This window comes from Trematomus bernacchii, unplaced genomic scaffold (assembly GCF_902827165.1).
Source record: "Trematomus bernacchii unplaced genomic scaffold, fTreBer1.1, whole genome shotgun sequence".
Classification (NCBI taxonomy): domain Eukaryota; kingdom Metazoa; phylum Chordata; class Actinopteri; order Perciformes; family Nototheniidae; genus Trematomus; species Trematomus bernacchii.
Genome location: NW_022987869.1, coordinates 7,789,462 through 7,804,702, shown reverse-complemented (window position 1 = coordinate 7,804,702; position 15,241 = coordinate 7,789,462). Strand labels below are relative to the sequence as shown.

Here is a 15,241-nt window from a genome sequence, read left to right as displayed (position 1 = left end):
TCTGCGAGTTTTTGCTCTACGCTGTGCGCGCTCCCGCGAGGTGCAGTGGACATGCATAACACGGCGCTAACAGTTCACGAGCGTGCGCCCCCCCCGGTTGACAGTTCACTAGCATGCTCTCTCTCCCCCCCTCGTCAGAGTTGTGTAAAGGCCGACGGGTAATACTGGATTTTGACATCTAAACATTACCATTGGTGAATGAGAGTGATGCGCAGCCAGCATGCCCAAAACCGGAAGCTCTCATACTCCGATTATTGCCATAAATATGATGATGGATTATCAGTAGGGCTGTCAGTCGATTAAAATATTTAATCGCGATTAATCGCATGATTGTCCATAGTTAATCGCGATTAATCGCAAATTAATCGCACATTTTTTATCTGTTCTAAATGTACCTTAGAGGGATATTTTTCAAGTTTTTAATACTCTTATCAACATATGAGTGGACAACTATGCTTTATATGTTTGTTTATTATCATTTGAACAATGACAAATATTCTCATGAATATTAAACACAACAACCTCTGAACATTACAAATATTCGCCTCAATTCAACCTAGAACCTCTCTCATACAATAGTGTGTGTGTGTGTGTGTGTGTGTGTGTGTGTGTGTGTGTGTGTGTGTGTGTGTGTGTGTGTGACAAATATTCTCATGAATATTAAACACAACAACCTCTGAACATTACAAATATTCGCCTCAATTCAACCTAGAACCTCTCTCATACAATAATACAAGTGTGTGTGTGTGTGTGTGTGTGTGTTGGAGCTATGTGCAGCTCAAGGCATATATGCCTGTGTGTATGAGCTGTGTTGCGCGCACTATCCGTGCTGAGTGTGCTGTCTGGCTACCTGCATAAAGTCAAGTGCTCAGCGCAGTTGTCGGCGAAATGTCGCTCCTCTGTTTTCATTGAAACAGCTCCTTATATCCGTTAGCTCAGCTAGCTAGCACCAGATGCTAACAACAACACGTAAGGTGTGCTTCGCTCGCGCCACACATACACACACCCTCCCAGTCCTCCCGATGGCCAGTCCGGGCCTGCCAGTGAGCGTGGAAGTGTGGTCTGCCACAAGCGGGCAGCAGGAGCGGGGCTGTCAGCATCAGCTTGTAGATGGTATTTTAAACTCGATGCGCTCTGAAACTACAGGACAAAAAATACACATGCGTTAATCGCGTTAAAATAATTAGTGGCGTTAATTTCTTTTTGCGTTAACGCGTTATTAACGCGTTAACTTGACAGCCCTAATTATCAGTAATCATTTCAAAGTGACACTGGATATTGGATGCAACGTTTATATGCGTTTTAATGCCATTGAACCCAACTTTTGATCAGAAAACAGCAAAGGTAAGACGTATTTGACGTTTTGGCCCCGTAAAGTGAAGTTGGGTGTTGTAAGTATCATCACTGTGCGACCAGAACTCACGGCAGCGAAGGCAAGCCTTTGCTGTTACAGTAAAAGTACTGCATTCAAAATGTTACTCAAGTAAAAGTAGAAAAGTATTAGCATCAAAATATAGGTAAAGTACCAAAAGTATTCATTGTGCAGATTGGTACATTTCAGAATAATATATATGATATGTTGTATAATGATTGATCATGAAAGTGTTCTCAAAGCTGGTAAAGGTGCAGCTAGTTTGAATGACTTTGTATACTGCAGGGTAGCTTGTGGATTTACTCCAGGTGGAACTAAAGTCTGATTTAACACTTATTATATTTCACATCATTCATCCACATCTGTAAGGTATTAAAAAAATGTAGTGGAGTAAAAGTACACCATTTACCTCTGAGTTGTAGTGGAGTAGAAGTATCTCAAACGTGTACTTAAGTACAGTACTTGAGTCAATGTACTTAGTTACTTCCCACTTCTAATGAATGGGGTGGGGATCCCGAGTGAGAAGATGAACCACAGCGCCTCTGCGCATATATCCACACACACACACACACACCCACCCACCACACAGCTGCTGCGCTGCACTGTCAGTCAGGAGGAAGTGAACTGGATCTAACTGCTGGCTCCGGACTCTGTATTCTCTCTGGTTGACGTGTTTTTTTTTTGTAAAGGATATTTTGCGTTTTTCCTCGGTGTATTGATTTATTTCTGGATTTCTCATCAAAGAAAATAGTCCCTCGTGACTGCACAGTGATGTGCACTGGACAGAGGAGCTATCAGGTGAGTGTCCTCAAATAACATTAAACTCACTTTCTAACACTTATTTATATTGCTGCAATTTAACCTAAAGAAGGTTATACATATCACAGTTTTATCTAATCAATATATTCTCAAAACATATTTTTTATATCATCCTATGACTCCTGGATGGACAACAAATATTTCAGAAAAATGTGTGACATTCATCATTTTGTCAAAAAGCTGTCTATCAGCTGCCCTTTGTGTTATCTTACATTGTGCATTTTCTTGTTTTTATTTATTTTCTGACCTACACTGCTCTCACATGTGTATTTTATAGACTACAGTTCTTTTTCTAATCCCATATTACAGTTTGAAAGGTTATCTCCTGCATATTGATGAGTTTGTTTCACTCTCACCTTGGCATTTTGTTAAAAGTGAGAAAAAGGAGCCATACTTTAAAGAAAGTTTTTATTATGATAATGATTAACTTCTCTTCTGAGGAGGAAGGTGTCTGAAAGGGAAGCTGGTGAGAGTTAACTGAGTGTTAGATGATATCGCTGGGAAATCAACATAAAAATGATCAAAAGCATATAAATAGCTGTCTGAAATCAAAGATTTTGAAGTATTTTTAGACTTGATAGGCAGCTAAATATAAAACAGAGACATTCCTGGCATGACTTGACATGTTCTCTATATCACCTTGTTGCCTCTATATCTTTTTATATCTTTCTGTCTTTTTCTATTTCAGGTTTTGTCCAATCAGCCAAGAAGACATGCCCCCTCCCTCCCTGGAAAAAACAGTCGTGCCCCCTTTCTCTTCCGACATCTCATTTAGCTAGAATGCAAACTTTGGGATATTTGCCCTTTTTGTGTTAAACAGGGCTTTGTTTTCAGAAAACTGAGATAAATAATGAACGATAATGCCGGGGTGAGAGTTGAAAAGTTGTCCAAGGATGAAACGTCAGCCATTAACGCCCAGACCAAAGCCATGTTTGGATAGGGTTGCATCTAAAAAAGTTGTAATGCCAATGTTAGGAGAGCGAGCCAAAAACTTCAGGGTCATCTGGAGAGAAAGTTGAACCTGGCTCAACTTCTGCTGCAACGCCACGTCATTCTGTCAAATAGCATCTTTGAGTATCACTACTACTCTGTTTTGGCATCTAATAAGTCGTTAAATTCACAGATTCATTACTCAAACTGGACTTTCTGGATTATATTTCATGTCTCAAGCAAAGAAAAAAACGCAAACCCCCTGCATTGTTGGTTGATTCCCGTCCTCCAATGGGGGCCTCTCACAGGTGCAGGTCATCCATAAAACCTGATTCCTGTAGCTCTCGATCGTTTGTGGGAACGTTGTGGCTCCTCTCTGGGATTATGACTGCATACGCTTGCCCTAAGATCTGCCACTGCACAGATAGGAACGGCGTGGTGGTGCAGTGCACTTCACAAAACTTGGAGAACATCCCGCTGAACTTGCCCAAGGACACCGTTGTTCTCCTGCTTTCATCCAACCGGATCAGACACATCCCAAAGGAGACCTTCACTGAGCTGCACCGCCTCAGGGAACTGGACTTATCTCACAACGCCATCGAGAGCGTGGAGGTCGGAGCCTTTCAAGGGATATCGGATAGCCTGCGGACTTTGGATCTTTCAAACAACCACCTCAGCAGCCTCCCCAAGGACACCTTCGCAAAACTCCACGCCCGTGTCCGGTTGTCCCACAACCCCTGGCACTGTGAGTGCTCTCTGCAGGAGGTGCTGAGTGAGCTGAGGCTCGACCCGGAGACGGTGAACGAGGTCAGCTGCTCCACCTCGGTGCAGGAGGAGTACGTGGGGCGGCCGGTGATCCAGGTCCTGGACTCTGGCATCAACTTTTGCAACTTCCACCACAAGACAACAGACGTGGCCATGTTTGTGGCCATGTTCTGCTGGTTCTCCATGGTCACGGCTTACATCGTTTACTACATCAAACACAACCAGGAGGACGCCAGGAGGCACATGGAGTACCTCAAGTCCCTGCCCAGCACTTCTCACGTCAGCAAGGACTACGACACAGCCAGCAGCATGTTTTAGTGAGAAAGGATGGATCAATGAATGTGTTCAAAGCATAAAAGAGCAGATGTGCAGTGATAAAACTGCGCTCTGGGATATACAATGCGCAAGGACATAGGAAGAGATTTTAAAATCATCAAGTACAAGCTAAAAGTAGTCTTTAAAGCCACAAAAGAAAACCAAAATAAATTACGCTTCTTAAGAATTAACCTGAAATCAGTGAAGAGTAGGAAAACAGCTGACTAATGAAGTTGCTAAGCTGTTTTACCAATTAATATATTCATTACTGAAGCTTTCTTAATTCAAGTAAGGCTTGTATCTTGGAGCTGCAGCCCTTTATTGGTCTGCCACATAACTCACAGTTCAATAAGTCACATACAGTAAAGCTGCCTCCAATACTTCTTATTACAACACAGTGCTGCATTTGTGTTTCTCTTTCCTCAATAGACAATAAATGCAACATTTATCAGAATACTGCTCCTTCTTGCCTTGAGGAAAAGAAGACATGGTAGCCCTCAGTTAAATGAGGAATCTGTGTTCATTCAATTGGAAAGAGATTTATGTTGTTTTAAAGTGGACCTATCATGCTATATTTGAATAATATATTGTAGGGCCATACCTATATAAGGTATATTTATACGTTTTCTTTTTCAAAATACCAAACAGATCATGCATTTTAGCCATGCCTCGTTTCGCTCTATTTTGCTCTCCTCCACCCTGTCTTTGCATGCGCTGCAGCTGACCACGCCCCCCTGCAAAGGAGGGGGCCGAGTTACGAGCATCGTGTTACCATGCTGTTACCATGCCACGGCAACCTCTCATTCCCCTGATAGGTCAGCTCCTCCGTCCTGACGTCAGAGAAATGTTCAAATCTGGATCAGTCTGTATCAGATCCATTGCAGCCCCGTTTTTAGAGATTTGGGTATGGAGGAAAATAGAGAGGGTTGTGTTTTCTGACACTTGGTGAGTTCCCTGGAACACCGGGGACACATTCATGTATAAAAGACGTACAAAAGTGCATTTTGCACGATAGGTCCCCTTTAAGTAAATACACTGCACATTTACAGAACTTTACAACTTTTCACATAATCTTTTATTACCTCCTGTGCAGCCTCACAATAAGATCCTGTTATATTTTCCTCAAGATTACATTGATAAATAGGCTCAGCTCCAAATATGGAACTCGTATATCTTCATCTGCATAGATCTGGATGAGGCAGGATATTAATAAGCGTCCTGCACCCCAAAAATAGTCTCATCCGACTAACAGTTCAAATCCATAAATCTAATGATCATGGCATTTTGGGAGGCTGCTGATTTACAGTAGGAAGACACGACAGGATCCATTCATTTCAGGTCTCATACACATTTTCTGTAAAATAAAAAGGGTCTTTTCAAACACATTCCTTTTAAATGGATTTTCGTGAAGTAGGTAACTATAAACCTGCAAATGAACAGCCATTCATTTGTGTCACATTGGCATGCAAATCACAACCACCTATGAGCTAATAATATTCAAAAGTTCAACATTTGTGAAGTTCGATGTTTCAATAGTGACAGACTTTAGGGTTAACCCTAACCCCTAACCCTAACCCAACCCTAACCCTAACCCAGACTTTTAACTTATTAAACAGTTGGGGATCAAATAAGTCTGCTCACACTGAATTGTGGAGACAAACAAGCTCAGCGTTTTCTTTGCAAATGTGAGCGTTCCTGGGAGCCTGCCTTTATCCTGCTGCTGGTACAATTTTAGAGGAGAGAGCTACACATCTCACGCTGCGGCTCAACGAGCTCCCGCTGAAGCCGGATATCACCCGGGTCAGAGACAGGGGAAAAGAAACATGATTTTTTACATAGAAGTAAAAAGCCTCCGTTGAATATTTTCCATTGGAAAGCTGCTCATGCAACTCAGAAAGTGGACCCTTATTCGACAGGCCTTGAACCTTTTGGTGAATCAGAAGCTGCAATTGAGTCGTCTTTTGCATAGGATGGTTTCTTACGGAGTAAAATTACCCCAGAAGTTAAATAACTTAGGGTGCTTTAATGCTTCCTTTCTTATCTCCTTCAGTATTGAGTACACTGGGTCAATTATTTGTGGCTACAACATTTAAACTGACCATTCAGATATCAATAACCTCTGCCATGGCAGTTTAATCAAAACCCGAGGGCACCGAGCCTTCGCAGCAGCTGGCCCTAGGCTCTGGAACACTCTGCCCCTCCATGTGAGGTCGGCCCAGACCCTAGGGTTTTTTAAATCTACACTAAAAACACACTTCTTCTCTCTGGCCTTCTAGTTAGAGCGGAGTACGACTCCTGACTTTTCCTTGTGTTTTATTTTTTATATATATCTGTTGTAATTTATTGTCTTTTTTTGTGATTGTAGTAATGTGTTTTTATTACATGTACAGCACTTTGGCTCGACCAAAAATCGCTTTTAAATGTGCTTTATAAATAAAACTTGATTTGATTTGACACAATGAATCAAATAAAAAACATCCTTGATACAGATGTAATTGAGTCCCAGACAGGAATCCAACATTTAATTTGATAGCATTGTGTCACATTTTCTACTTGTTATTATGTTTGAAAACCATCCACTCTTGCTTTGTATAATCCCCATGTAGCACAATGGTTGTCTTTTTTTCTCATGTATTCTCCTTGGCATATTTGACCTTTAACCTTTGAACTTTTCCACTGAGATCAAGGATGGTAAAAGACAAAAGGTTCATCCTAATTGCTTATTTGGCCTCCTCGTTACGAAGATAAGTGAGAGACGGGAGGAAGAGAAGCGAGGACAGAGGAGTCCTCAGGTATGAGTTGGGATGTCCTCGTTCACTCCAGCGTCCCTTTTAAACGATGCCCTTTACTGCATGTGCACAGTCTATCACCTGTCACTGGACTTTACTCCAAATAAATCCCTTCAAACATGTGATTTAGTTTGCCCATTTTTATTGAAATGAATTCGTCCATATCTTCAATCCATCAGTTTTTATTAGAGTTTTGAGTGTTTTATTTTTGGTCCTGTATTAGTTTTTTGAGGTATAAAATGTAATGTAAAGGTCCCATGACATGGCCATTTCTACTGATCATAATTCCACTGTTGAGGTCTACTAGAATAGATTTACATTGTGCAATTTTCCAAACTCACATTGGTTTTCTCACACAGCACCTCTGTATAGTATGTGTATTCACTGAATTTCACTCTGTCCTTGTTGGAGCTCCTGCCCCCCCCTCCCTGTGAGCCCAGTGTGCTCTGATTGGTCAGCTCGCCCACTGGCTCGCTGCTGCGAGGAGCTGACAGTGTGAGCTGGCTTACTGGTGTGGTTTCCTGCTTGCTGCGAGACAGCGAGACATCACGAATGGACGCGGGAGGGGGGGGTGCCTAGGGGGCTGCAGCAGCCCCATCAGCGAGGCTCCACTAGCACCCGCATCCCCCCCCCGCACCCCCATATGCGAACCATAAAACAATAAAACATGAACAGTGATACCACTCAAATTACCACTGCATGTTCTTTAGACCAATAAGACCAGAGACAGCAGCTTGTCTCTCCACAGACTGGTCACAGGCTAACACCTGGTGGTGAGTTTGTGAAACTGCAATGGCATTGACATTTTTTTTATGTAAACAGGAAGTAGCAAGAAGAAACTATATCATTTTAGAGTTTATTCACTTGATTAAAAGTCAGATCAGTTGTACAAACATGTCTTGTCGGTGGTAACTGCAGGGGTCTTTTTTGGACTCAATGCCAAAGAAGCCATAGGTGAGAGCTGTTAGAAATTAAAATTCAATGTTTTATGGCATGATTTAGTCTAAAACATACCGTCAGTTTAAAAGCAGTCAGATGAAGAACTCATTACTTTTAGTATTGTGTTCACACCTTAAATGGTGTGAAAGGAGGGATTGTTAGAAATTAAAATCAATGTTAAACAGCATAATTCAGTCTAAAACATATCGTCAGTTTAAAGCTGTTTTATTGTGGAAAAGCCCGGAAGTTCTCAGGAAATCAATGCCAAGCTTTTATTCTGAAAAATCCTTTATCCGGTTAGCTTGTGACTAATGTTGCGTTTTCTGAATGTAAAGTGAAAATGACTTGGAGTGTTACACACAAACGTACGGACTTTAACACTACATCGATAGACGTTAAGATATTATTACTGCTGAATATTAAATGAAGGTCTAGTTGATCGTAGTGTTTACAGATACGTGAGAAGCTATGACGTCAGAGGGAATTTCCGTAAAATAAGAACTGTGCCGGAGCGGAACCACTAGGACTTCTAAACTAAGTATTACAGCTGTTTATAAGGTATTAAATAGAAAGTCATGACAGAGATAATGAGGAGAAAATGCTTAAGGAAGTAGGCAGAGAATATCAATGTCGAAATCATCTGTGCTCTCGCGATATCGAACCGGCAAATGAGTAGGGGGCCACCCACTATTTGCACAGCGGGGGACAACGAGACGTGGATAAAAAGGCAGGACGAAAGATAACGCACTCTCTTCCCTTCGCTGCAGCCTCCCTCAAGACAACACCGGCTTTGTCTCTCCATTCACCATGCTTGTTCTTTAACCACGTTACTTAATTAAACTACCCATTTGAACCTTTTCAGAGACTCCATTAGTCTCGTTATTTTAAGTTTCTTTCCTGGGAGCGAGAAGATCACAAATTATCAACAGAGCCATGAACCATGCTAGCGCAGCTGGGGGAAAGAGTGTAGCCTGGGGTGTGGAAAAGCCAAGTGAGGGTCACCGTGAGGGTTTGGACTGGGAAACCTATGGTGGTGTCTGTTTTCGAGGACGGCCTCCACAATTACTCTGGTTTCTCTTCAAAGCATATAAGTCTTTCGCCTTTTACTAAAGACTTCCGTGGAGAGGAACACCTATTTTTGGTAGGCTTGGCCGTTTGGCTGAGCATTCTGAGTTTGTGAAAGGCAGGAAAAGAGCAGTCATTCGCACCTGGGCGATCCAAGTTACGCAGCGCCTCTGTTATGCCAGGTCAAAAGAGCCGCACCAAGACCGGTGGTAACTGCGCAACGAGGCTGACTCCTGCAGCAAACGGCAAGGGTCATTACTTCTCGGCCTTTTGGCTAAGATCAAGTGTAGTATCTGTTCTTATCATTTTTCCCAGGAAGGACATTTCGAACCACGAGGAGAAAGGAGCGATGGCCGGGAGGGCCGATGACGGACAGCCGATCCCAAGAGTCGGGCTGAGATTCACGCTGCGCTTCCAGGCAGTTGGCGCGGACGAAGATGTCGTATCGAGGACGTGGTTCTGCAGGAAAGTCATCATGGAGCAGCTCCATCTGAAAGTTGATGTCATCTACTGCCTACAATGGAACCAGCAGGAGAAGGCTTTCGACGTCGAGCAAGTATACACGAAGGTTGCTAAGGACTGTGTTGCTGCTGCTATGGTAAAGCCGCTAGCCTGCTACAAGGTTTTACATTTGGACAGACCAAATTTCAGGACAATCACGGTCCACATGTTTAATCCCTTTGTGACTGACAGAGCGCTGGCTGATTTTTTGAGGCTGTATGGGGAAGTGCTAACTGCAGCAAGACATGTCAAGGACACCATGGGGATCTGGACAGGTCGAAGGCAGTTCCAGGTGCTTCTTAAATCTGAGCCAGAGGGTTTTGGCGGCCTCAAGCACCCGCCTGCCTCCTTCAGCCTTGGAGCAGATCGAGGGTACCTTTTCTACCCGCATCAGCCAGCTTTCTGCAGGCGCTGCAGGCAATCAGGCCACGTGGAGGGAGGGTGCGTTGGCGCCAGCTGCCGTTTTTGTGGCCAAAGGGGACATGAGGCCAAAGACTGTACAGTGCCCAAGGCCTGCCATGGCTGCAGTGGGATCGACCATCTATACCGAAGCTGTCCTGAGCGTAGGAGGACGTTTGCGGAGATAGCCGGGGCCAACAACTGGAGGGAAACGGAGTTCGAGGACCTTCTGGAGGGGCTTATCCAGTGCCAGAAGAATATGTTTCCGGTGGGCACGGGGGAGGCCGCGGCGGTGGAGCGGGGACCGGGCGGCGGCTCGGGGTCTGACAGCGTGGGCCGAGGGCCTGCTGGGAATACGGACTCAACTGTAGCAGCCGATGTGGGTGTCAAGCCTGGGGTACGTAAAATACAGGAGGCTTTCGGAACAGAGGCTCCAGAAGACAATGGGGACTGCTCGCAGGTCGGAGACAGTAAAAGGCCAAAGACAGAGGCGACGAGCAGGAAGGGGCGGGCCAAAGAGGTGGTGGCGGTGGTGGATGAAGGAAATGGGCAGCAGAAGAGGGAGGGGCCAGTGAAGGACAGCGACCAGGGGAGGGGTAAAGCGGACGAAGGCCATGGTTTGGGTGGAGTGATGTTGGGGGAGGACCCAGGGGTTGTAGGGGTTGGGCTCCCATCTGGGTTGCCACTGGACCGGGGGCTGCCTGCTGCTCCACTGCTGCAACCACCTCCCTTGGGGGATGACACACAAGGGGGCGTTGTGAGTCCCTCCACCTCTTCAAGTGTGGTTCCTGTGTTATGGGCCGACCAGATGGACAGTTTCAGTGAAGACCCCTATGCATCGTGAAAATTGAGTGGGTAATTTTTCCTTTGTTAAGGCTTAACATTTCATCCTCATGACACGTTATTTTGATGTTCTCACTTTGAATGTGAGAGGAATGAGGAACACTGTTAAAAGAAGGACTGTTTTAGATTTTTTAGGCACTTTGCATGTAGCCATAGTTTTTTTGCAAGAGGTCCATCTGAGAGACATGGGGGATGTGGGGATGTTTTCAAGGGAGTGGACGAAAGGGGACTCAGTTTGGAGTGTAGGGGGGGTTCACTCTACGGGGGTTGGGATTTTGTTTTGTTTTAAGGAAATAAGGGTGGAGGATGTTTTTGTTATTGACCAGGGCAGGGCAATAGGGGCAGACATTGTTTGGGGAACAAGGAAGCTGCGGGTCATTGTGGTATATGGACCACAGTCACCGGCAGAGCGGACTAATCTGTTTACATTAGTGGAGCCTTTCCTTGTTACCAATAGACAGGTAATTATAGGGGGGGATTTTAATGTTGAGCTGGGGAAGGGAGGGGATGCCAGCGACCAGTATATTTCACAACTCATGGTTAGATGTGGGTTGGCAGATGGGGGTAAGGGGGTCAAGCCACACATAGACAGCCCCACGTGGCGTAACTCAAGAGGCGTGGCAAAACGTTTGGACTATTTGTTTTTTTCCAGGTCTTTAAACCTGATCACAGGCAGGACCATCCCCGTTTTCTTTTCTGACCATGATGGCCTGCTGTTTCCAGTAGATGTGGATGCGCTAACTTTTGGGCCTGGTTACTGGCGTCTAAATGTCAGTGTTTTGGAGGAAAAGTTTTTCAACCAACAGTTCCCTTTGTTTTTTAAGGGAGTGTTGGGCCTCAAACCGCTGTGTCAGGGGATACTAGAGTGGTGGGAGGTAGCCAAGGACAGAATTAAGACCTTCTGCTTAGGTTATTGCAAAAGGAAGGCAAGACGGTCAAAGAGGGAGATGTCCCATCTGCAGCGACTCCTAGAGCGTGAGTACGCAAAGGGGAACTGTGGTTCTACTGTAAATGAAAATGTATGCGACTCTTTGAAGGCAAGGCTCAGACATGTTTCTGAAGGCAAGGCCCGGGCTTTCCTGGCGAGATCACGTTCAGAGTTCATTGAGCAGTCAGAAACATGTTCTGCTGCTTTTTTCAGCTCTGTGCGGGCTAAAAAAGCAAGGCAGGTGGTGACAGGGTTTAGGGACAGTCAGGGTATTGTAGTGACAGAAGAGGGCCAGGTGGTGAGGGTTGCCACAGATCATTTCAGGGACAGCTTTAAGGAGAAAGATGTGGGAAGAGGGGATGATTTCCTGGATCGCCAGGTTCCAGGGGACATAGTGCAGGCTTTAGAGGTCCCGCTAACGGTTAGCGAATTGGAGGGTGCGCTCAACAAAATGAACAAGGGTAAGGTGCCAGGAATTGATGGCTTACCTGTGGAATTTTATGCAAAGTTCTGGAGCATATTAGGGCCAGTATTGTTGGAGGTGCTGACAGAGGTACTGCAGGCAGGAGAAATGAGCGGATCTTTAGCCACCGGGGTGATCTCCCTCCTGTATAAGAAGGGGGATCGCACTGAAATAGGTAACTGGCGACCTTTGACCATGCTGTGTGTGGACTATAAACTCTTGGCAAAAGTTCTCACTGATAGGCTAGGCGAAGCAATGCCCCATGTGGTTCATGTTGACCAGACATGTGCGGTGCCAGGGCGCTCAACAAGATGGAACCTGCAGCTCCTAAGGGATGCTGTAGCTTGGGCAGAGGACAGAAACCTGCCACTCATGCTGGTTGCTCTTGACCAGACCAAGGCGTTCGACAGGGTGCAGTGGAGTTTTATGTTCAGCATTCTGGAGAGGCTAGGTTTTGGTAAAGTCTTTATAAGGTGGTTGCGCACATTATACATGGACGTGGGGAGCAAGGTAGTAGTGAACGGATACCTAGGCGATTTTTTCCGGTTACAATCGGGTGTGAGGCAAGGGTGCCCTCTCTCACCACTGCTATATGTGCTCTATATGCAGGGGTGCACATAACTGGTACGCTGGTACGCAGGTACGCATGCGCGGCAACAATCTGAAATGCGTACCGTCACTTGTGTCACAAAGCGCATTTGCGTACCGACGTACTTGTGAAGCTTTTCCAGAAGGCGGTTAGATCACCTGCGCTAAAACAGCTGATCACAACGCTCACACGCTCCGCGGTCACGAAGCTCTGTACTCCACTACCACCACCCCCCGTTGACAATCGTCAGAAGTTGGAGTACCAAACACTGACTCCAGGTACTCATCTGAGTACCTCACTGAGAAAGTTGTGTGCACCCCTGTCTATATGGAGCCTTTGGCGGCAGCCTACACTCAAAAAAATAACTCTTTGAATGAACGTAATTAAATCATGGACAATATTTCCACATGATTAAATCACTTTCTTTCAAGATTAAGCAATTTGATTGGTCCAACTTGATTTACTTGGGTTGGGTCAACGTAATTATTAGGATTGATACTACTTATTTATAAGGTTTGTTACCAATTTAATTTACTTGGGTTGGGTCAACGTAATCTATTAGGATTGATACTACTTATTTATAAGGTTCGTTACCAACTTAATTTACTTGGGTTGGGTCAACGTAATTGCTTAAAGCTGAAAGAAAGCCATTTCATCATGTGGAAATACTGTCCATGATTTAATCAAGTTAATTCAAAGAATAACTTTTGAGTGTTTACACATTTAAAACGTTTAGAGTGAACAGTAACCAGAATTTCAACATAGTCTAGTGAGCTTCAAGGGTGGAAACATAACACAAACGCGAGATGTTGAAATAAAATTGTATTTTACAAAATAGGCAAAGAGAAACAATGCTTTACACTGGCAGATGCTTGAAAAAATAAAGTTTCTTCCCAAATATTATATGAAATATAATACGATGATGCATTCGCGTCTCACGTCAATGCTGTCAGTCTAAGTATGCAGATTAGAGAACATGCAATAAAAAAAGCCCATTAAGAACACCATCTCAACCAACAAGCAGACTGGGTTTCACTGTTATTAAATACAACAGTGAATATATATTTCACAAAATAGGCAAAGATACAATGCTTTACACTGACAGATGTTATTAAATATAACAGTGAATATATATTTCACAAAATAGGCAAAGATAAACAATGCTTACGTTGACAGATGTTATTAAATATAACAGTGAATATATATTTCACAAAATAGGCAAAGATAAACAATGCTTTACACTGACAGATGCTTAAAAAAATAAAGTTTCTTCCCAAATATTAAAATGTTTCAACTTTAGGGTGAACAGTATAACAAACTTGAGTTTCAACAGTAGACCAAACTACTTTTATACTTCTTGCATATAATCAACATTTCTGTCAAAGAGGTGAGTCACCGAATCTCTGATGGCTGCGTGTTTGGAACATGAGGCGATCCCAAACAGTGACATTAGGCACGGGAAAGCAATGTTTTGAGGACTTGTCCTTTTGTGGATAGTCTGTTTCCATCTAGCTCCATCATAATTTTCTGCAGTGCTTCAAATGTAAACTTCAGCTCTGGAGGGTAGCTCAAGTTTAGAGCATACACGAGAGCAAACATCATCGCCACTGCAAAAGATACGTTTCCCAACTCATCCAGCACTTCGACCCCCTCCAGAATGATCCCAACGTTCTCAGGGTCATCCCCAGGCTCTGCACCTTCGTGTCGAAAAACAAATATTCCGAAGACCGTCTCTGCCATTGCCGTTTGACTGCTGTTGTCGATGCTCTGTGAAAAAACAAATAAGAAGGAGAGTGATTTTCACGGATGTGCATTACGTCCCATTTCTATAATGTGTCATATTGAGCTTTATGTAGTTTGGGTTTTCCAAATTGAAAAAAAAGAAAGAACAAAAAACACTATTTCCAAAAAGCATTAACACATCCAAAATCATCAAAATGTAAAGGCAACATTTCCCTGGAATAATTGATAGAATACTCGATTACTAAAATAATTGATAGCTGCAGCCCTACAGTACACTCAGTGACCATTGGGGTAGGAAAATCTGCCATTTCCATGAAAGACTGCTGTCAGGGACAGCTTTGTCGTGCGTTATTTTAGGCCTTCATAATAGTATGCCGCTCACTCTGATACAATGACCCCCACTGGGGGAATGGATGTGGTGCTAAGTGTCAAAAAAATATCGAAAACATAATGCTCCGGATGCTATGCTATTCACGGAACATCCTAGACTTTGTACAGCTCCTTCAGTTTATTTGTCACCTTTACATTGTTTTCATACCTGGGTTATGGGAAGCATGATGCTTTTGATCTTCTTCCCTTGAACTCCACCTTTCTTGGTATACACGTCGATCAGGCTTGTAGAGTGAATATCCAGCGAAGAGAAGAACTTGGATTGCAAATTAATTGTTGTGATTCTCTTAAATTCTGCATTCACCTACAACAAAAAAACAAAACCCACAAAACTCAGATTGGCTATTTTGATGTCACTGTTCACAGGTTTGATTTAGCAGTTCAGTCCGTT

General features: G+C 43.8%; 1 protein-coding gene and 2 pseudogenes across 1 annotated transcript; all 3 read left to right on the top strand.

Moving 5' to 3' along the window:
• The first annotated feature begins 3,412 nt into the window (after positions 1-3,412).
• Positions 3,413-4,204, top strand: LOC117469355 (leucine-rich repeat-containing protein 3-like). The gene has a single exon (XM_034113788.1). It carries the CDS (start codon positions 3,413-3,415, stop codon positions 4,202-4,204), a length of 792 nt encoding a protein of 263 aa, XP_033969679.1.
• A 4,793-nt stretch (positions 4,205-8,997) lies between these two features.
• LOC117469368 lies at positions 8,998-9,065 on the top strand (annotated as a pseudogene).
• A 183-nt stretch (positions 9,066-9,248) lies between these two features.
• Positions 9,249-9,329, top strand: LOC117469369 (annotated as a pseudogene).
• Positions 9,330-15,241: the final 5,912 nt, after the last annotated feature.